Genomic DNA, 23,021 nt, shown 5'->3' with positions numbered 1-23,021 from the left:
GTATATGCATACATGTAATATTATTCAGCTCGAAAAAGGAAGACAATTTGGACATATGCTACAATGTGCATGAATCCTGAAGTCCTTATGCTACATGAAGTTAGTTGGTCTCACAAAAGGATAAATACCATATGATTCACTTGTATAGGGAAATTAGAATGGACAAACTTACAGAAACAGAGAACAAAATCATAGGGGAGGTTGGTGGGGTGCTAGCACTTAATAGGTATGGAGTTTCAGTTTTACAAGATGAACAGTCTGTGGATGGATGATGGAGATTTGCATAAGAATGCGAATGTACTTAACACCATTGAAGTGCTTACTTAAAATTTAAGATAGTAAATTTTAAGTGTAACATGAATTAAAATTTTAATTTAAAAAGCTAAATGTAACTCTGCTATATACCCTCCAAGTAAGTGCATGCTAATGAACCAACTGACCTCCCTCTGAAGGACACTCTAGAGTTTTTACCCCTCTTCTCTTTATGGCCTACTCTAATCCCTGCCTTTTTAATCCTGTTGTGCACAAGAAGTAAAAAGAGCTAAGAATGGGTTCTGCATATCCTTGGACCTTAAGCTACATAAATGCTTTTGCCATCTTTCTTCACTTTTATACTCACAACCACCTTTGATAAATGATGACTGGATGGAAAGATAAACAAAATCTTATATATACATACATATGTCAGAGAGGCTTGTTATCATCAAGTTCAGGAAACTGAGAGGGAAAATCACAAAAGAGAAACATAAAACTCAAATTTTTAGGTACCAAATTCAAGCAGCAAGACATCCTCATAGTACCCTCAGGTTCATTACTCGCCTTGGAAAGCAAATTCAATTTTCAAATTAGTTTTCAGTTTCTATTGCTCCCATAAGAAAACACATTATATTACACAGATCTTTATATGTTGAAAATAATTCCACTGATTGACTTGAAAACAGTTTATTTAATTTATACAAATAACTACTAAATACAAAAAGTAGATTAAAACAAAATAGTTATTTTTTTCTGGCAGAGTTTAAATGCACATAATGGATAATTCCGAAGAAAATGCATTTTCCCCCACAGCGTTCAGGACTAAAATTCTACTGAAATCTTTGTTTCTAAATCAGTAATATATTCGGTGGTGTCACATGGGTAATGACTAAATACGTTCTGCATAAGAACTGAAAAAAAAGTTACAGTCTACACACATACAAATGTGAAGCATTTAAATGTGAATTTAACTGATAATAAAAGAAAATGTCCATTTCAGAGTATAGTGTTAAAAACATTTCAGTAATAAAATCATAAGACCACATAAAAATAAGCTTTAACATACACACAAAGCAGTTTTGTAAAAACTGCTAAGTGCACAAGTAATAAATAATTTGCAAAGTTGTGTATAAACAATTCCTAATGTTCGGCATCGTTGTAAACATCAGCACATGTGTAAAATGCAGCAAAGTCTGACATTACATTTTGTTTTTGCCAAATTGAATTCCTATTATCCAAAGACAGACCAGTGGAGTACGCAGCCAAAGTTTTGGCAAGTCGGGTCTTTAAAATTAAGAGTAACAGTGCAAGTAAGGAATGCAAAGAATTCCTAGTGCAATAAAGAAGAGAAGCACAGGCAATATTGCTGATTAAAAATTCACCACCTCCTTGAGTTTCCCGTGGGGAGTGTCTAGGAGACCTGTGAAAGATATGCAAAGCCATTGTCTTAATGCCCAGATCTCTTTTAGGATTTCTCTGTGTTCCTCCAGTTCCCTACCTTTGCAACAGTATCTGTCCACCATTAGTCTTTGAAGTGTGAACAGTTCATGAAATGCCCAGTTCACAGTCATTGAGCGAGGTTGGGGTGGTTTTGGTGTCTCCCCAGCACATGGCTAGGTGAGATGTCTGCCTCGTCAAAGTGGCCATTGAGGGAGGGAGACAGATGAGTTCTGTTCTGACAACCAGGCAGGCCAGCATTAGGTCCCAGCTGGACAACGACAACATCAAATCTTCCTTCTTGACACCATGAAAATGTCAACAGTCAGTTTTCAATTTGTCTAGGGAATTATCAATTTTGGTCAAAGTCTTTTTGATACGCAGAGCTGTGAGTCTTGCAGATGGGTTTTGATACCAGCATTCTTTCATCAGCTTGGCCAGAGAGGTTAATGTCTGAGAAGAGAAAGAACAAAAACCACAATGACAAATTGGCTGTTTAGTGGCACTGAAAGCTGGGCAGAGGTCAAGTCAACTGTTTTGAAAAACTCTGCAGGTTGTATGAAGTTAAAGAGATGTTATTACCATTTTCTTTAAACAAACAATCAAGGCTTTAACCAATGATAAAGTCACTCAAGAGTTTCTTGAACTCTGTCCTTTCGACTCTTAATACTACCAACTTACCTTATCAGGCAAATTACACAGGCCAAGTTGGACCCCTTGATGGATTTATGGACACTAAAAGCAATGGTAGTAACCCAGAGATAGTGAAATTTGCAAATTGGATCACTTCCCAAAGTCCTAGATCTGCTACTAGTTATGTGTAGTAAGACAGGCTCTACAGCATTGAGTAGTTTGTTTGGAATTTTAGGTAAGCAGAGATAAAGAGGAGATGAAAAGCATCACTCCAGATCTCAATGCAATCACAGGGCTAATAGCAGCAGTAATATGTCTCCTAATCCCTGGTCAGTCATAAATTCTTCTGAATAGTATCACTCATTAGTAAGACCTACCAGACAGCACTTCTTAAAGAACAAGACAATTTTCCAAATCTACTCAGGCTCAAAGAGCCTTCTACAAAAAACAGGGAGGGAGAGTGGCCAATACAGAGTGCAGATGGCTTAGATACAAAAGATCTATTGAAATCAAAAGCAAGCAAATTACAAGCAGCCAAAATAGCTCTAGAACCAAGAAACTAGAACTCTCACCGGGTCTGAGAACCATCTGTTGGGTATGTTTGGCCTCTGTTGATCCACACACACTACTTTCCTCATATCTTCAAAACTTGGGTCATTGGGAACTACATCGTAGAATGGTGGCTTGTAGTCTTCCACTATACCTGCATATGGGACAAGAATTGTTCTGGGTTAGCAAGATAGTAAATGTTCCCCTAAGATTTAATTGATGGGTCTCACAGGTTATAATGTGACAGGATAAAGTACTAGTCACCTTCCTCATACCTCAAGCCGTTCTGGAAACTACAAGGAGATACTAACTATACAGCCTGTAGGGAAATGGAGGAAAATATTTATTAGAAGAAAGTATGTGAAAACTTCTCATGTAATCATGAGTACTAACAAAATGCTCCGACAGGACACACAAACAGCTCTGCAATGCCCAATAAAGATTGAGTGATCTAAAATAAAAATTCCTCTGGTTGTCAGAGAAGAACAAAACACCTCTAAAAAGTACACGAATCTAGTCATTTCCAACCATAAATAGAAGTAAAAAGTTGTCCTCAAACTAGAGTTAGAGGCAAATAAATTAAGACCATCCCCCCAAATAAGGCTTTCTGTTATAAAATTATTTTGTAATAAGAATCATTGTTTAAAAATAATCCTTTCCACTGGGAGGGATGCTAATATATTATGTAATATTGCATTTCCTTGTTCATCCATTCTACATGCCATGAATACCCTCTAACCACCAGGCACAACTCTCCATTGGATGGTTCTGTTAATTACTCTCAGATTGAAGGCACAAAACAAACTGTAGAGAGGATAGCCATCAGAAGGCAAAGGAACAGTAAAGAAAGCTGAACTCTTCTCTTACCCCTATGCAAACATCAAAGTGAACACTTTCAGCTTCTATTCCTGAATGACTTCCCATGGCTTAGAAACCTTTTCCAACAAAATTACATAATTCACTTCATCATTTGCAACTGGAAAACTGATTCTTCCCTTCATCGAGATGAAACCAAAAACATCTATTCTTTCCTTCCCTTCATCAAAAAAATTCAGTAGAGCAGTCAGCGGATAACTTGGCTTCCAGCTCTCTTCCCTTCCTCCATGTAATTTATTTCTACTCCTAAATACATAAGGGGTTATGGCAGAGGACAGAAGGAAGCTATGCACACAATTATGGTTAAGTTTTCCTAGTTCCTACAAGACACCTTTAAAGCTTCAATCCCCTTTTCATTTATTAAAGAAATTACCTAGCAGTGAGAAATTACCTACCATTCTCGCGAATCCCATATAAATACAAACCACTTATGCAGAAGATTAGATATGATAAGGAGCATCTGTTCAAGAAATACTACAGAATTTTTTTTTTAAACTTCACAAATTCAACTAAAGAGTTTATTTTTAAAACAGAAAGTAGTCTAAATTGTATTTTTAAAAATTCTAGTTGGTACCCTTCTTACTTCTGAATCACTTAGCCCATTGCCTAGCTGCACTGTAATGTGTCAATCACCTTCCCTGACAAATCATCAACAGCCCATATTGGGCATCAACCACAGCTTCCAGAATACCTGGAACATCTCAGAGGTCTTACATGCTTCTCATGTAAGATCCCAGGAAGCATTCAAACAAAAATATTTTACTTCTTTTCAGTAGTAAGAGACACCACCTAAACCCTGCACCTTTGCCAGGCCACATGAATAAATTTATGGTAAACAAAGATGTGCTTTTCACCACCTCTTAATTTTTTTCCACAGGAACACATTTAATAACTTTGCTTAATTCTTTAAAATTCTCACAGAAGGCTATTTGGAGTAATTTGCCTAGTGAGTGTGGGAAGGGTTATGTGAATGTAAACAGTAACACAAAGTCAGATTTTTTTTTTTTATTTCTAGGCAAAATAAAATGTGGATTAAAACATAAGATTTGACGACGCCCAACAATGAACTTCACTCTACAAAGCTGAAGTTTTCCCTTATGTTATCCCATAGTTTAATCTTATTAAATACCCCCAGCTTTTAAGAAAGGAAGTCAAGTTTAAAAAGAAAGACCACTTAATCGATTATGCCTGGGACTTTGTCACAACTCTGTTTCTTCAACCATTGGTCAGTGGTTGACTCTGTCCAGGCTTCTCCGAAATAAAATAAACCTAACTGTAGCAATCACTTGGAACTCCCTCTAGTCAAGGAAAGCACATGTCCATCAGTCAAAAGTACATTATAGCTACTATGTGTGGAATGCTATATTAATGCTGAGGATAATAAAAAGCTTAGACATGCTCTTGTTTTTCAAGGAAATCAAATTCTAGAAGATCAACACAGTCCCTTTCTTTCTTTCCTCAGATGATGGTTTCTTTCTTTTTCTTTCTGATACCAGGGATTGAACCCAGGATACTTACCCACTGAGCCACATTCTTATCCCTTTAATTTTTTTTTTCCTTTTGAGACAGGTCTCACTAAATTGCTTAGGACCTCTCTAAGTTAGTTAGGCTGGCTTTGAATTTGTGATCCTCCTGCCTTACCCTCCTGAACCACTAGGATTAGAAGCATGCACCACTGAGCCTGCCAACCATGTTTAATTGAAAGGTTTTTTTGTTTTGTTTTGTTTTGTTTTATTTTGTTTTTGAGGCAAATCTATCTTTACCAATTAAAAAGAACCTCAATACCTTTTCACCCCACTATTTATATCCTGAAAGGCAAAAGTAGAAATACTAAATGTTTGCTTGTTAGCTCAACACTGACTCAATAACCGTGTGACCCTTTAAACTCTGTGTGTCAGAAGTTATACTTGGCAGTAGGGATACAAATGAAAAGGAAGTAGTGATGACCATACTGAGGAGCAGGGCAATAGGAGAGGTGGATAAAACTGAAATGATAAACTTGTGTCAGAGACAGAAGCCATAAGATGGGGGGGCAGAGAAGGACCCATCTGTCTGGTTTCCCAAGTACAATCTATAAACTGGTGCTACCAGAATACAATGAGCTTTCCAGGACCCAGGGGTTGGGTGCACATAGATAAGCAATTTGTGAGGGAGCATGAAGGTGAGAGGAAGACAAATCACCATGGAGAGATCTTCACTCCAGGCAGAGGGAGAGTGGGGCAGGGAAGGATGACAGTGAGCCTCACATGCTGGAGACATGAAGGGGAGATCCCTAGAGGTTAAGAGTGGGGCACAGGGCGGTGGGAAGCCTGGAAGGAAAGACCAGGGTGGGTGGGAGGTGAGCACATCAGGAGGTGACTTGTGTTGCCAAGGTAGGAAGTGACTGACTTACAACGGTTCCTCATATTTGCCAAAAAGTGACATACAATCTGGGTAGCCAGGCAAAAACAGTGAACTGTAAGTCCTATAAAGGCAGCCCCCAACGAGCAACTGCCAAATCCTGAGCCAGCAGAGATGACAGCACGAATTCAGGAAAGCAACTAAAAATATGAAATGCTTCAAGTGCCAAAGGAGTGGTACAAACAACAAACGATACAGGGATGCAGGGGAGAGGAGCTGTAAACGCTGGTCAAGGAAGGAACAAACAGCCCGGCTGGCCTTCCCATCAAGGCGGCTGCTGACTCAAAGCGGCCAGGGAAAGCAATCAGAGAAATTATTCATAACTACACCCCCTCAACTTTTGGCATGTGTAGCTAATTTATACGATCTTTTTTTTTCCTCCTTGGGCATATGTTTAATTGAAAGCTTTTTTTTTTTTTTTTTTTTTTGAGGCAAATCTATCTTTACCAATCAATATCCCTACCACTAATATGCAGCATGGCTCTGAGTAAACTCTCAGTTGTCAGTTTTCCAATACCTTCCAACTACACATCACAAGCTCATGCGCAAAACAAGAATACCCTCCACATGTGCTCTGAAAAACATGAAATGCCACCGTGTCCTGCCTACCAAGGCCTCGGACTAAACACTCATCTTCTCCCCTTTGACAGATGCATGTCACAGGTCTTTCTGTTTCACATCCTACCCTTCCATATTCCACTGTCTCCAGCAAGATCTTCAGAAGAAAATTGAGGCTAAGTGCATTATGTCTCTCCTCTGCCTGTATTCCACCAGTATTGCCCCTAGGAGGATGTTCATTCCCCACCACTGCCCATGTCCACCACAATCCTTCACATACCTGGGCATCAGCCACACTAAAATGGCTTGCAGTTCCACTAAAAGGGTGTATAAGGACTTTCCATCGCTCTTCCCCCTTGTGTAACACACCAATTATCATCATAGTCTAATTGTATTCTCATTCTCACTTGCACCTCACACCCTCCCAAGCTTGCCCAATTGAGCTCTGCTTCAACTCTTTTCGGACTCAGTTCATGCCTCTGTCTTCTGAGCAGACCCTACAACTTCCACAACTCCAGGGTCCCAAGAACCAGTGCTCACCCTATACTCAGGCACCTTCATGTGTACCTCAACTGTTATGGCTTAATCTATTGATTTATGACAATTTATTATAGCTACAAGTATATCCATACAGAGAGTTGCTATCCATAGGTAATTCCTACAGAAAGGCTGAAATTCTTCAGAGATTAGTAGAACTAATCTAGTAGTAGAATTTAATTAGTAGAATTTGAAAAGAAAAAAGAAGAATGGTTTGTACTTGCTTTCTGGGAAGATGGTAAGTCAAAACAGTTGTTTCCTCTAAGGGTGGTATGTGCGACACTTCGATGTGGTTCAAGGACAAAACCTTTTTATCTTACTAATTGCATATTTATGGTATCACTGTCTTCCATTTTATGCCAGGTGACACTGGTTTTCCAACTCTAGTGGTGATATTAATTTTCTTTCAAAACAAATTTAACTTTGAAACTAGCCAATTTAAAAGAAAAAATTACATAAATAGTGATACAGGTGTCAAATGGGTATGGGAAAATCATGAAGGTAGCATGTGTATGAATGAATCCTGGGAACACAGAGTTTACAGAAAGGCATTCTTCCTGTTGAGACAGGGCTCAAAGAGGTGCCTCCAATATTTGTGTTATTCCACCTGATATAAAATGTCAAAATATTTTTCATGACATAGCATACAAAAAAAAAAAATAGTGAACGTATAGCTAAGGCTTGTCATGGCAGAGCGGATGACACTTCATAGTTCTGGACCTGGTGGTCCTAATTCACTGACAGGGGGGTCAGAGAATCAGTACAGTATCTGGGACATCCAGGAGCCCCACAACAGGTTGCCCTTTCTGAAAGCAGAGTTGGAGTTGGGAGGGCAGCTCTGCTCCTTGCTAGGTAGATTAAGGTTGTAACAGCTGTGTCCGAATGCGCCCCCACTGCAATTCATGGACAGTGGAACCACACATGCTTTTTTTTTTTTTTTTAATATTTTTTAGTTGTTGATAGCATCACATATAAATAAGTAAATAAAATAAAGGTCTAAGAACTGAACCCATATACTTTTTTTTTAAAGAGAGAGAGAGAGAATTTTTTAATATTTATTTTTTAGTTTTTGGTGAACACAACATCTTTATTTTATTTTTATGTGGTGCTGAGGATCGAACCCAGCATCCTGCGCATGCCAGGCGAGCACGCTACCGCTTGAGCCACATCCCCCCCATATACTTTCTAAAGTCAAAACTTACTGCCTCCTCAGGAACCCATACTAAAATTACAAAACTAATTAATTTTTAAATTAATTAATTAATTTCTATAGCTAAGATTCCCATAGATGCAATACAGCAAAAGTCGATGATTTATCAGTTACTAAGAAGTCAGGTTTAACTAACAATATTTAAGCAGCAATGGACTGAATTACCACAGGGGTGGACAAAAATGCCTAAGAAAGCTGCCTGGCATTTCCTGAGTTGGATTTTACACACCCCCAAACCTAGCGAGACAGAAGTGCCACCGGGCTCCAGACATTTGGTAGCTATAAATCCCTCCTAAGAAGGTGCCATTCACTGCATGGTAGGGCTTTTATGGGGTTTAAGATGCTGAAGTTTTGTCTTGGGGAAGGACTGCTCAAGAGCCAGTCGGGAAGAGAGTACTGGGTAGTAAACAGCATCCAATCAAGTTCTGCTGCCTTCAGGTTATTTTGGAATGAGGTCAACTGATTGCCCACCTCTATTATGGATCTCTAAATCATGGACAAGGAATTCAGAAATTTGATGGGGGAAAAAAATCCTTCCTCCCACCTCACCTCCATATGCCTGACCCTAGTTGCTTACCTAAAAGGTAAAAACAAAAAGTGAGCAAAAAAACTGAAATTACTATGAATGTGAAAAAAAATTTCCCTAGTATGATTCAGCTATTTGTTCAAACCGTAATATACGCTAAAGTAGTCAATTAAAGTCATGAAACATGTTGGATATTAATTTGCTGAAGAAGTGAGAGTTGTCATGGTTTCCATACACAAGCCCATTGTGCTTAGGAACAGAAGCACATGCGGTTCCCTGGCAGGCTCAAGATTAATTAGAAGAGGTTTTTCCAAAATAAGTGTGCCAAACATAAGCTTATTCTAACAAGAGTTTTCTAGTCCCCATCCCCGAAGAGGTGCAGCTTGGCCAGCCAGGGTTTTTCTCTAAGACCCAAATAGTTTTTGACACATGTGAATGCTGGATTTCATCACAAAATAATCAAAGCCAGTGAAACAGTGTTCCACAGAAGCTTCCCATGGGCAGGGAAAAGGGGAAGCGAAGGTCATGTCCAGGCCAAGTGCTAGCACAGTGAGGAGGAGAAAAGGGTGTCTGAGGTCTGCAAGCTCCTAGAAACTTGCCATTTTGCAAAGTAACCAAAATATGAGGACCAAAGCACTCTCTCTAAGCCACACACACACACTAAGTGCTTCACCTCTGTGACCTCATTTAATCATCATCACCTTTTTAAGTGGATGTTACCTATATTTTTCAAGTGTTGAAATTAATCAAAGGGACTGGGTCAGAAAGCATGATCTCAGGGGCCAGAGTGTTACTGATTCCCTTTTGCTGCCTCCAGTGGGCCCAGGAAAAGCACTGCCCAGCTCTGGAGAGCACAGTCCAGCAGTCTCCTGTGTGTAGTGACATCTCCAGAGACGCAGAGCAACAGAAGACAGAAAAAAACCATCTCGATAAGCCATATAACCACCAAACACCAGAGAAACAGATTTGTCCTGTCTTCTTCTGGTATGTGCCTGCGCAATAAGGGTACATCGCCTTCTCAAAAAAGTTTTATATCCAGAGTTGCGTATATGCAGAAAGGAATGGTGGCATCAAATCTTCTGACCTTAGATCTACTAAAGTTCTGGGGGCTGGGGCCCAGCACTGTGCATCTCGACAAGCTCTGTACGTGATTGTGGTGCACGCTCCAGTTTCAAAACTACTGATCTAAGCAAAACCCTACCTGAAGTTCATGCACATATTCACACAGGAGAAGCGAGAAAACGGTTTTCTTTCCTACCAATTCCAAATTCAGTGTCAAACTGACACCACAAGTAAATTCCAAAAGACACTATTGAGAAATGTTCACATGTGAAAATGGACTTAACTCTCATTTCCTGTACAGAAACAGCATGAGGTTTATTATTAGTAGAAAATAAATGTACAATTCCAATAAAAATACAAAATACTACATATTTTTATGCTCATAGTTCACTTGAGGATCATATTGCTCCAAGAGAACTATCTGGTCATCAATTTTTATAATGGACTCTGAAACTCAAAGGATGTATAATTATAATAACCTTCTTAATGTAAGACATTCACATATTTAAATGAGGTACATTTTATATACAATAATTTCAAAATCTATATTCCTTTAATGATAGTACCTAAAGCTGGTAAGAAAGTGAAACAGGTACATCACACCCTGGGGTGAGAAGGATATTGTAAATTAGAACTGCTCTAAGGGAAAGCAATTTGGCAATGTGTTCCAAATCATAAAAATGTCCATACTCTTTGACCTATTAAATCTGCTTCTTTTCAGATTAGGAATGAATTCTCCAAATGAAAAAGTGATGTGCACAGAAATGTCTACTATAGGCCCCAAATGGGGAGACAGGATGTACTCTAACAATATGGAAATGGATAAATTAATAAAATATTATGTGAGCATTTAAAACAAGTACAGGGACGTATGACAATGTGAAAACCACACACACAAATGAAAAAGATGATATAGATTTGAATTTATATGATTACAACTGAATTTAAAGGGTGCACAAAGAAGTACAAAGAAACGTGAATAAAATCTGAAAACAAAAATTTTCTTGTTTTTCTTTCTATTCACTTTTCATTTTAGGGGAGTAGTCATTAAAGTACTAATTTTAGTAAAGTAGGTTTTCAAGTAACATGGGAAACTATTAAGCCTGAGTTTAGATAAACTGATCTGTAGCTGGGGGGTAGGGGTTGGGGTGGGGGTGTCCACGTGAATGTTCTTAGAAGAGAAAGGACCACAGAAGGAAAAGGGAAAAATATCAAATTAGTCATTGCCAAAGGACAATAGCTGATTTACATGAGAAATAAGATACCCTTACCCCCCCCTAAAAATCAAACCATATCACAGAAGTTCAACCCACAAAGTTTTAGGAAATAGCTAGCAGCTAAATGATGCGAAAAAGGAGATCAATAAATCAAAAGCAACCAAAACATTCTCTCTTCCACCATCCACAACTGTGTTTTCCAAAAATAATGTTGAACACAGGATCTAGCAAGCAAGCTAACATTTGTTGAGCTAAATTTTAAATGGATGACTCTAACTTCAAACTGACTACTATTAATCACAGCTGATCTTTAAAAGCCATTTGGGTTTATGCCTATGACACAGGGAACGGGTTTGCAACATGAGTTCTTACAAAGCCGAATCCCAAGTCTCTGCCAAGCAAGCCTGCTTGGCTCTGCGCCGCACGCCCACAGCTGGAAGTGCTACTGTGCTGGCCGTGGGATGCCAGCTTCCTCTTCATTTGGGGAAGTTCCCCATCACACAGTTTATTCTGAGACCAATCCTTCTCTACAGTCTCTGTAAGATAAACTACTCAGAGTCACACTTTTTTTTTTTTTTTCCAGTTCCAAGGTTCTCAAGAATGATTGGGGGGTGGGGCGAGAAATGAAGCTGATGTGCAATTTCAGGCAAAGTTCAGAACTTTATAAATCAGCAAAACAATCCCTCTGTTGCAAACAATTCTCAAGGCGCTTCAATGGCACAAACTGCCAAGGCAGTGGCTCCCAGCAATTGAGAAAGAATTACCAAGAAAATGTTCGTGACTTCATAAAAAAAATATATATATATATATATATATACTTTAAAAGAGTAGTCAAGTTATGATCCTTGTATGTTTACTCTGAAACACTTGTTTTAGTACTCTCAGAGGGTTTGTTCAAAGCAGATACACTCTGCTATCACACAAAAAGCTATCGTGAAGGCATGCCAATTTTAATTATTGTACACTAAAACTATATTAAATTTCCCAATTCCATTTCCACCACATAATCTCCTAGTCTGACTGTGTAGTCATGAAAATGATGATTACCCCCAAAATCTCAATTCTTAGAAGAAAGTATCCATGGAAGGTTGATGGAGCATAGATGTTAGAGGCTTCATGCATTTTTTTTTTTCTCAAATACTTTAAATCCAGGATCATAATGGATCACAGGAGAATAAAATGTAAAGTGTCATTGGAAATTAAAAGAAATCTAAATATATGACATTTTCTTTTGTTTTTCTGGGATAATTTCAGATACATGCTGTGTGAAATAAGACTTCAAGTGGTGAAGTTATGAAGAAGTTCATCAAGCTTATTCAAGAGATTGTGCTACAAAAAACACAACTTTGTGTGTTGTTGGGGCATGCCCAATTTTTAAAAAGATTTAATCCTTTCCAAGCACAAAGTACCTTAAAGTCTAAATATGTATTTGAGATTGATTTGGGTACATAAAAGATAAGAGCCAGAGCTCACCATAGGGATACAGGTCAACTCATTGTTGACCTGTGTGTGCCCTTAACTGCTAAACAACACCATTTCATTAAACTACTTATAAACAGATCAACATAAGCCACCTATTGAGGGCTCCCTGAATTGAAACTGGAATTATTCAGAAAGGAATGGCTTCGAAGTGTGAAAACTGAACCCTTTTCTCAATAAGCCAATCATAAGAAGTGAAAATGTCTAAAACAGAAGAATTCACCCTAAGGCTCACTTGAGAGCATTCTCCTCAAGTTAAACCTACCTTATGAGAAGAACAAAGAGGAAAGGAAGGTAAAGAGAAAGTCAAATAGGAAGAAATGAAATATGGACCAACCCAAACACAACCCAAGGAAATTAGTCTCCTCCAGAAAAACTGTTTCTCAGCTGTCATTTCCTCTTATGCTTCAAACACGATGCTGTGGCAGTCAGTTCACCTACCAGCCACAAGTCAGATATACACTCCCAGAGTTTCACTAGTATGATTCAAGGAACCAGGTAGGCCTCTGTCTCCCCACTTCCCCTTTCAACAGTATCAATGTCAAGAGAAGGGGGACAAGGACAATATCATATCAGATACCTACCATTGCTCACCATCCGCCTGGCCACTTCCCACAAAACAAGTCCAAAGGCCCAAATATCGACCCTCTTGTAAGAATCAAAGCAATCCACCTGGATGGTTTCATCTAGAACTTCAGGGGCCATGTAGCGCTTGGTGCCTACACGAGGGTTGTTCCCCACATCAAGCTGATTGGTGCTCTGGGAATGCATGACTGCCAGGCCTGAAAGGAAGAAGACAATAGTGCAAATTAGCTCACTTCCTTTCTCACAGAAAGGCTTTTGAAAGGATTTTAAACCAACCCCAGTCAAAAGTGCCCTCTGGTGGTATGTGTGGTCACTGCTGCATTACATCCAGAATAATCCCTGGAATACTTGGGGTGACTTTTGGAGTGAGAACAGAAAAGAAGGCTAATACTAGAAACACTGTGGAGTTACATGACCCTCTAAGGGACAAAAAGTTTTGGGCAAATGGCAGACCCATGCATTCAATCCATATGAGGCCAGTGTTTGAAGTCCATAGGAAAACAGGCTCCCATGTTAAGTGTGAGCCTCAAAGTGGCTTAACAAGTAAATTAAGCTCTCAAGCTCCTCCACCATTCCCACTCGTCTCCAAACATAAATTTCAAACAGTGTGAGACTGAGAATTTCAGGTAATTTGTCACCACATAAAGGGCAGACTGCAACAGGCCCTGAAACACTTAAAACAGGGCTCTTTTCAGAATTCCTCAGTCAATGAGAGAGACCTGGTATTCCTGACTAGCGGGGGGGGGGGGGGGGGAGGATAGATGGATTCAGACATGGTTTATTTGAGGATGAATTACTTATTGATGCATACATAGACCAACTGAAAATAATTCACTTGATATAATGAAAAGTGCCAACATGGAGCAAGATGCCCCTGTAAATCTGTGCAATCCAAAGATCTCTTGGAATTCCCTCAGCCATCTGTTGAGAATCCTTCTCTTTTCACTTCATGCCTTCGAATGTGTGGGACGATGACTCTATGTAACGCCAGGGAGGTAGCATATTGTTATCTCATCCTTAAAAATTAGCTAAGATGTTTACTAAAGCAGTGTGGATCCCTCTTCCCCTATTTTTATAATCAACTCTAAGATTCTAAGGCCATTGTAAACATTTCCCAAATCATATATGCCCCTCACCATTCCCAGAACCAGAGATGAAATATCAGAAGATTAAAAGGATACAATTTAAACAAAACATGGCAATACAACTGTGGTGCTTTTATTTATTTTGGTACCAGGGATTGAACCCAGGGGTGCTTATCACTGAGCCACATCCCCAGCCCTTTTTTTTTTGGGGGGGGGGGGGTACTGGGGATTGAATTCAGGGGCATTCAACCACTGAGTCACATCCCCAGCCCTGTTTTGTATTTTATTTAGAGACAGGTTCTCACTGCATTGCTTAATGCCCCGCTTTTGCTGAGGCTGGCTTTGAACTCACGATTCTCCTGCCTCAGCCTCCTGAGCCGCTATGATTACAGGTGTGCGCCACCGCGCTGAGCATGCTTTTAAAATATGTCTACAAGTTCTTCGAAACTTTTCTCTTCAAAAGGTGACCCTAAATTTCTCATCCCATTAGTGTGGGCTGAACTACTAAAGATAATATGGCAAAAGTAATGAGTTGTGTCTTTAAAATTAGGACATAAAAGACATCAGATAATTATAAAAGCCTCCTGGTTTGTTCTCATGGCTCTCACATCATGTTACAAAGACATTCCGCAGCCCTGTGGAGGGCCACATGTAAGGAACTGGGGCTTGCTGCCTGTAGTCATGTGGGTGCGCCATCACTGAACTGGACCTTCTAGCCTTCATCAAGCCTCTCAGATGACTACGACCCAGATGACCAGCAGCTTGACTGAACCCTCCACAAGACCCTGTGCCAGAAGTCATTCCAAGCTTCCTGACCCTCAAGGGGATGAGTGAGACGATACATTTGTGTCATTTTAAACTGCGAAGTTTTACAGGGAATATGTTACCTACTAATAAATAATTTTTACATTAAAGAAACAAAACAAACACATGCAATGTGTGAATTCTTATTTGAAAAAGAACTGGAAACATTTGAAAATAGATATTAATGATATTAGAAAATTACCAAGAATTGGTTACATTGGAGATGTATTTTTGAGACATTTTTTAGAGGATGTGTTTGAGGTCATCAGGAGAAAAGTGTTGTGGTGTCTTCAACATATTTTCAAAGAGGTTAGCAAAAATACAGCACAGCCAGGACCATATACAGATAAGGCAAGTGTGCCAAAGTATTTCAATTTAGGTGTTGAGAATTTAAAGTGACCGCTGTACAATTCTCTCAATCTTTATATATATATGTTTGAATTTTTTACAATAAAAAGTTCAAAAAAAAATAAATAAATGGAATGCCACTCATAAGTATTAATAATAGAATGAGGGGCTGGGTTTGTGACTCAGTGGTAGAGAGCTTGCCTAGCACATGTGAGGAACAGGGTTTGATCCTCAGCACCACATCAAATAAATAAATAAATAAATGGAGGTGCTATGTTCATCTACAACTAAAAAAAAATATTTTTTAAAAAATAGAACTAGGAGGGAAGATGGCGGCGAGGGGAGTGCATTACCCCCGTGTGCTGCTTCACTGTGTGGGAGTATGACAAGTCAGGACGGCTAAAGGATATCTTGTTAGGAATTTCCAGCAATAGTGGGGTGCGCCGGAACCTGGAGGAAGGATTTCCATCGCATGAGGATCGGCTACGGGGACTCAAACGCGAGAGGTTTGTCGCATGGAGGGTAACACTGCTTATTAAGCAAATCGCCCCGCGGCTAGAGTCTGCAAGGCGCGCTGGGATAGAGACGCAGGGTTACAGCGCTGCAGTTTCTGCCAGACGCGCAAGCACCGCACTCAGGGCTGAATTCTGGGTTCGAGACGGGGAAGGAAGCGGTCCATCTCGGTTCTCCACACCGGTCAGACCACAGAGGAGGCCAGCAGCCACCATGTTGGTAAACTGACGTCACCACACCTGTTTTTGACTGACCGCAGCTCATTCAGCCATAGAACAGGTAATTTCAGGCTGCAATTCGCCTGCGGCTTGCAGACAGATTGCTAGGGTTCAGCGCCTGGGGGCTTCTTAAAATCTGATCTTATCGGAGTGAACACGGAGCGCGGGGCGGCCGAGTTCCGGCTCCCGGAACCATCCCGGAACCGCCCTGGCTCCGGGCTGCGGAGCCTGCGGAGGCTGCTTCTTGGACCCTGCTAATATCAGAGCAAACACGAAGCACCAAGAAGCCGAATTCCAGCTCCCGGAACTGAGCCCGCGGGGACTGCTTCTTGGAGCTTACACTTATAGGAGCTTACACCGAGCACAGAGCGGCCGAGTTCCGGCTCCCGGAACCGTCCCGGAACCGCCCTGGCTCAGGGCTGCGGAGCCCGCGGAGGCTGCTTCTTGGACCCTGCTACTATCAGAGCATACACCAAGCACTAAGCGGCCGAATTCCGGCTCCCGGAACTGAGCCCGCGGGGGCTGCTTCTTGGAGCTTACACTTATAGGAGCTTACACCGAGCACGGAGCGGCCGAGTTCCGGCTCCCGGAACTTCCCTGGACCGGGGCTAGGAGCCCGCGGAAACTGTGTCTCGGTCCGGGTCCTGCTGAGGGCAGGTCAGGACTCACCCATTGCTTGGGTTGCCTGGCAAGGGGAACGAAATGCTGCCATTCGCATAGGATACCAACATGGCAGAGATCTGATGTCAGCAGAAAGCGGTGGAGGAGAGATCTTCATCAATACCAGCGGTGACATAAGCAGTTGGTCTCCTGGTAAGGGGGGTGAGGCTCAGTCACCCGAGTCTCCTCAATTTGTCCTCGAGCCAGAGGGAAGGAGCCGGGCCGCCGCCAGCCCCCGGAGCAGGCCCAGCGGCTCGCCAGCGTGGTGACCGCGTGACCCCAATTGGAGAGGGGGCGGAGCGGAGCCGCCACCCACACCCGCCAGGTGGGCAGACCCACGACCCAGTAGTACATGGGCGTGGTAGGAGGGGCAGGGCAGAGCCGCCCTTCGAGCTTGCAAGGTAAACAGACCTGTGACAGCCTGGCGGGTCAGGCCCAGTGGCCTGCCAGTGTGGTACACACGTCACCCCAACTCGAGTAGGGGCAGAGCAGATCCTTATCCCACGCCTGGATCAGGCCCTGCCGGTGTGGTGGTCACGTGACCCCAATTGGAGTCGGGGTGGAGCGGAACCGCCACCCGTGCCCGCAGGGTGAGCAGACCAGTGATCAACCTGCAGATCAGGCCCAGGGGTCCGCAGGCGGGGTAGGAGGGGCAGGGCAGATCCGCCGCCCGCGCCTTCAAGGTAGGCAGACCTACAACAGACCGGCGGATCAGGCCCAGAAGCCTGCCGGCGGGGTACAAACACCACCCTAATTGGAGTAGTGACAGAGCAGAGTCGCCTCCCTTGCCAGGAACAGACCCAGCATCCTGCAGGCGGGGTAGTCACGACACCCCAATTGGAGTAGGGGCAAAGCAGAGCCTCCACCCGTGCCCGAAAGGTGGGCAGATCTGCGACCGACCAGCGGGACAGGCCCAGTGGCCTGCTGGTACGACAGACACGTCACCCCAATTGGAGTAGGGGCAGAACAGAGCCGCCACCAGCTCCCAGAACAGGCCCAGTGACCTGCCGGCGTGGTAGCCACGACACCCCAATTGGAATAAGGAGAGAGCAGAGCCGCCGCCCGCACCTGCAGGAAAGATACGCAAGCAGTATGAAAAGACAAGGAAAGAAAGGACCACAAGCAATGCAGGTCAACGCAACTTTAGAAGAGGTAACAGCTGCAGCAGATGGAATGTCAGATAAAGAATTCAGGATATACATGCTTCAGATGATCTGGAGTATCAAGGAAGACATTAAACAGCAAAATCAGACAATGAAAGATCACTTCGACAACGAATTACGCAAACAAATCCAGGAAGCAAAGGATCAACTATACAGGGAGATAGAGGTTATAAAAAACAAGCAATCAGAAATCCTAGAAATGCAGGAAGCAATAAACCAACTTAAAAACTCAATGGAGAATACTACCAACAGAGTAGAGCACTTAGAAGATAGAACATCAGACAATGAAGACAAAGTATTTCAACTGGAAAAGAACATAGACAGCTCAGCAAGACTGTTAAGAAACCATGAGCAGAACATCCAAGAAATATGGGATAACATTAAGAGACCAAACTTAAGAGTCATTGGGATACAGGAAGGTACAGAGCTCCAAACCAAAGGAATGAGCAGTCTATTCAATGAAATAATACAAGAAAACTTCCCAGACTTGAAGAATGAGACAGAATCCCAAATCCTAGAAGCCTACAGGACGCCGAATGTGCAAAATCATAAGAGACCCACACCTAGACACATTATAATGAAGATGCCCAACATACAGAATAAGGAGAGAATTTTAAAAGCTACAAGAGAAAGGAAGCAGATTACATTTAGGGGCAAGCCAATCAGGATAACAGCTGATCTTTCAACACAGACTCTGAAAGCTAGAAGATCCTGGAATAACATATTTCAAACACTGAAAGATAATGGGTTCCAACCAAGAATTGTGTATCCAGCGAAATTAAGCTTCAGGATGGAGAATGAAATTAAAACCTTCCACGATAAACAAAAGTTTAAAGAATTCGCAGCTAGAAAACCATCTCTTCAAAACATCCTAGCCAAAGTATTACAGGAAGAGGAAATGGAAAATAACAATGAAAACCAACAGTGGGAGGTAGGACAGTAAAGGGGGGGGGGAACAATCAAAGAGGAAAACAAACAATGTTTAGTAACAGAAATAAACAAATATGGCTGCAAGAACAACCCATATCTCAATAATAACCCTAAATGTTAATGGCTTAAACTCACCAATTAAGAGACACAGGCTAGTAGAATGGATCACAAAACAAGACCCAACAATATGCTGCCTACAGGAGACGCATTTGATAGGAAAAGACATACATAGGCTGAAGGTGAAAGGTTGGGAAAAATCATATCACTCATATGGACTTCGGAAACAAGCAGGCGTGTCCATACTCATATCAAATAAAATAGATTTCAAGCCAAAGTTAATCAAAAGAGATAAAGAGGGACACTACATACTGCTTAAGGGAACCATACACCAACAAGACATAACAATCATAAATATTTATGCCCCAAACAATGGTGCAGCTATGTTCGTCAAACAAACTCTTCTCAAGTTCAAGAGTCTAATAGACCACCACACCATAATCATGGGAGACTTCAACACACCTCTCTCGCCACTGGACAGATCTTCCAAACAAAAGTTGAATAAGGAAACTATAGAACTCAATAACACTATTAATAACCTAGACCTAATTGACATATATAGAGTATACCACCCAACATCAAGCAGTTACACTTTTTTCTCAGCAGCACATGGATCCTTCTCAAAAATAGATCATATATTATGTCACAGGGCAACTCTTAGACAATATAAAGGAGTAGAGATATTACCATGCATCTTATCTGATCATAATGGAATGAAACTGAAAATCAACGATAAAAGAAGGAAGGAAAAAGCATACATCAATTGGAGAATGAACAATAGGTTACTGAATGATCAATGGGTTATAGAAGACATCAAGGAGGAAATTAAAAAATTCTTAGAGATAAATGAAAACACAGACACAACATATCGGAATCTATGGGACACATTGAAAGCAGTTCTAAGAGGAAAATTCATTGCTTGGAGTTCATTCCTTAAAAAAAGAAAAAACCAACAAATAAATGATCTCATACTTCATCTCAAAATCCTTGAAAAAGAAGAGCAAAACAACAGCAAAAGAAGTAGAAGGCAAGAAATAATTAAAATCAGAGCTGAAATTAATGAAATCGAAACAAAAGAAACAATTGAAAAAATTGACAAAACTAAAAGTTGGTTCTTTGAAAAAATAAACAAAATCGACAGACCCTTAGCGATGCTAGTGAAGAGAAGAAGAGAGAGAACTCAAATTACTAGCATACGGGATGAAAAAGGCAATATCACAACAGACACTTCAGAAATACAGAAGATAATCAAAAACTATTTTGAATCCTTATACTCCAATAAATTAGAAGATAGTGAAGGCATAGATAAATTTCTTAAGTCATATGATCTGCCCAGATTGAGTCAGGAGGATATAGAAAACCTAAACAGACCAATATCAATTGAGGAGATAGAAGAAACCATCAAAAGACTACCAACTAAGAAAAGCCCAGGTCCCGATGGGTATACAGCAGAATTTTACAAAACCTTTAAAGAAGAACTAATACCAATACTTTTCAAGCTACTTCAGGAAATAGAAAAGGAGGGAGAACTTCCAAATTCATTCTATGAGGCCAACATCACCCTGATACCTAAACCAGACAAAGACACTTCAAAGAAAGAAAACTACAGACCAATATCTCTAATGAACCTAGATGCAAAAATCCTCAATAAAATTCTGGCGAATCGGATACAAAAACATATCAAAAAAATTGTACACCATGATCAAGTAGGATTCATCCCTGGGATGCAAGGCTGGTTCAATATACGGAAATCAATAAATGTTATTCACCACATCAATAGACTTAAAAATAAGAACCATATGATCATCTCGATAGATGCGGAAAAAGCATTTGACAAAGTACAGCATCCCTTTATGTTCAAAACTCTAGAAAAACTAGGGATAACAGGAACATACCTCAATATTGTAAAAGCAATCTATGCTAAGCCTCAGGCTAGCATTATTCTGAATGGAGAAAAACTGAAGGCATTCCCTCTAAAATCTGGAACAAGACAGGGATGCCCTCTCTCTCCACTTCTCTTCAACATAGTTCTCGAAACACTGGCCAGAGCAATTAGACAGACGAAAGAAATTAAAGGCATAAAAATAGGAAAAGAAGAAATTAAATTATCACTATTTGCAGATGATATGATTCTATATCTAGCAGACCCAAAAGGCTCTACAAAGAAACTATTAGAGCTAATAAATGAATTCAGCAAAGTGGCAGGATTTAAAATCAACACGCATAAATCAAAGGCATTCCTGTATATCAGCGACAAATCCTCTGAAATGGAAATGAGGACAACCACTCCATTCAAAATATCTTCAAAAAAAATAAAATACTTGGGAATCAACCTAACAAAAGAGGTGAAAGACTTATACAATGAAAACTACAGAACCCTAAAGAGAGAAATAGAAGAAGATCTTAGAAGATGGAAAAATATACCCTGTTCATGGATAGGCAGAACTAACATCATCAAAATGGCGATATTACCAAAAGTTCTCTATAGGTTTAATGCAATGCCAATCAAAATCCCAATGGCATTTCTTGTAGAAATAGAGAAAGCAATCATGAAATTCATATGGAAAAATAAAAGACCCAGAATAGCAAAAACAATGCTAAGCAAGAAGTGTGAATCAGGCGGTATAGCGATACCAGACTTCAAACTATACTACAGAGCAATAGTAACAAAAACAGCATGGTACTGGTACCAAAACAGGCGTGTGGACCAATGGTACAGAATAGAGGACACAGAAACCAATCCACAAAACTACAACTATCTTATATTTGATAAAGGGGCTAAAAGCATGCAATGGAGGAAGGATAGCATCTTCAACAAATGGTGCTGGGAAAACTGGAAATCCATATGCAACAAAATGAAACTGAATCCCTTTCTCTCGCCATGCACAAAAGTGAATTCAAAATGGATCAAGGAACTTGATATCAAATCAGAGACGCGCCGTCTGATAGAAGAAAAAGTTGGCTACGATCTACAGTCGGTGGGGTCGGGCTCCAAATTCCTCAATAGGACACCCATAGCACAAAAGTTAATAACTAGAATCAACAAATGGGACTTACTCAAACTAAGAAGTTTTTTCTCAGCAAAAGAAACAATAAGAGAGGTAAATAGGGAGCCTACATCCTGGGAACAAATCTTTACTCCTCACACTTCAGATAGAGCCCTAATATCCAGAGTATACAAAGAACTCAAAAAATTAGACAATAAGAGAACAAACAACCCAATCAACAAATGGGCCAAGGACCTGAACAGACACTTCACAGAGGAGGACATACAGTCAATCAACAAGTACATGAAAAAATGCTCAACATCTCTAGCTGTCAGAGAAATGCAAATCAAAACCACCCTAAGATACCATCTCACTCCAGTAAGATTGGCAGCCATTATGAAGTCAAACAACAACAAGTGCTGGCGAGGATGTGGGGAAAAGGGTACACTTGTACATTGCTGGTGGGACTGCAGATTGGTGCAGACAATTTGGAAAGCAGTATGGAGATTTCTTGGAAAGCTGGGAATGGAGCCACCATTTGACCCAGCTATTCCCCTTCTTGGTCTATTCCCTAAAGACCTAAAAAGAGCATGCTACAGGGACACTGCTACATCGATGTTCATAGCAGCACAGTTCACAATAGCAAGACTGTGGAACCAATCTAGATGCCCTTCAATAGACGAATGGATAAAAAAAATGTGGCATTTATACACAATGGAGTATTACTCTGCATTAAAAAATGACAAAATCATAGAATTTACAGGGAAATGGATGGCATTAGAGCAGATTATGCTAAGTGAAGCTAGCCAATCCCTAAAAAACAAATGCCAAATGTCTTCTTTGATATAAGGAAAGTAACTAAGAACAGAGTAGGGACGAAGAACAGGAGAAGAAGATTAACATTTAACAGGGATGAGAGGTGGGAGGGAAAG

General features: G+C 40.7%; 1 protein-coding gene across 5 annotated transcripts in view; it reads right to left on the bottom strand.

The window, feature by feature from the left end:
* Positions 1-926: 926 nt before the first annotated feature.
* The window catches only part of Acvr1 (activin A receptor type 1), a 130,644-nt gene continuing 108,549 nt past the window's right edge, over positions 927-23,021 (bottom strand). For all 5 annotated transcript variants that reach the window (XM_046426883.2, XM_046426881.2, XM_046426882.1 and 2 more), the window contains 3 exons: positions 13,324-13,521; positions 2,898-3,028; positions 927-2,145 (listed from right to left, as the gene is read on the bottom strand). In XM_046426883.2, the coding sequence (XP_046282839.1) occupies positions 2,011-2,145; positions 2,898-3,028; positions 13,324-13,521 (464 nt within the window). In that variant the 3' untranslated portion in view covers positions 927-2,010. The remainder of the gene's footprint in view (positions 2,146-2,897; positions 3,029-13,323; positions 13,522-23,021) is intronic.

This window comes from Marmota monax, unplaced genomic scaffold (assembly GCF_021218885.2).
Source record: "Marmota monax isolate L192 unplaced genomic scaffold, Marmota_monax_Labrador192_F-V1.1 WCK01_AAM20220418_F8-fsc00048, whole genome shotgun sequence".
NCBI classification, from domain to species: domain Eukaryota; kingdom Metazoa; phylum Chordata; class Mammalia; order Rodentia; family Sciuridae; genus Marmota; species Marmota monax.
This window is presented reverse-complemented; position numbering and strand designations above follow the sequence as displayed.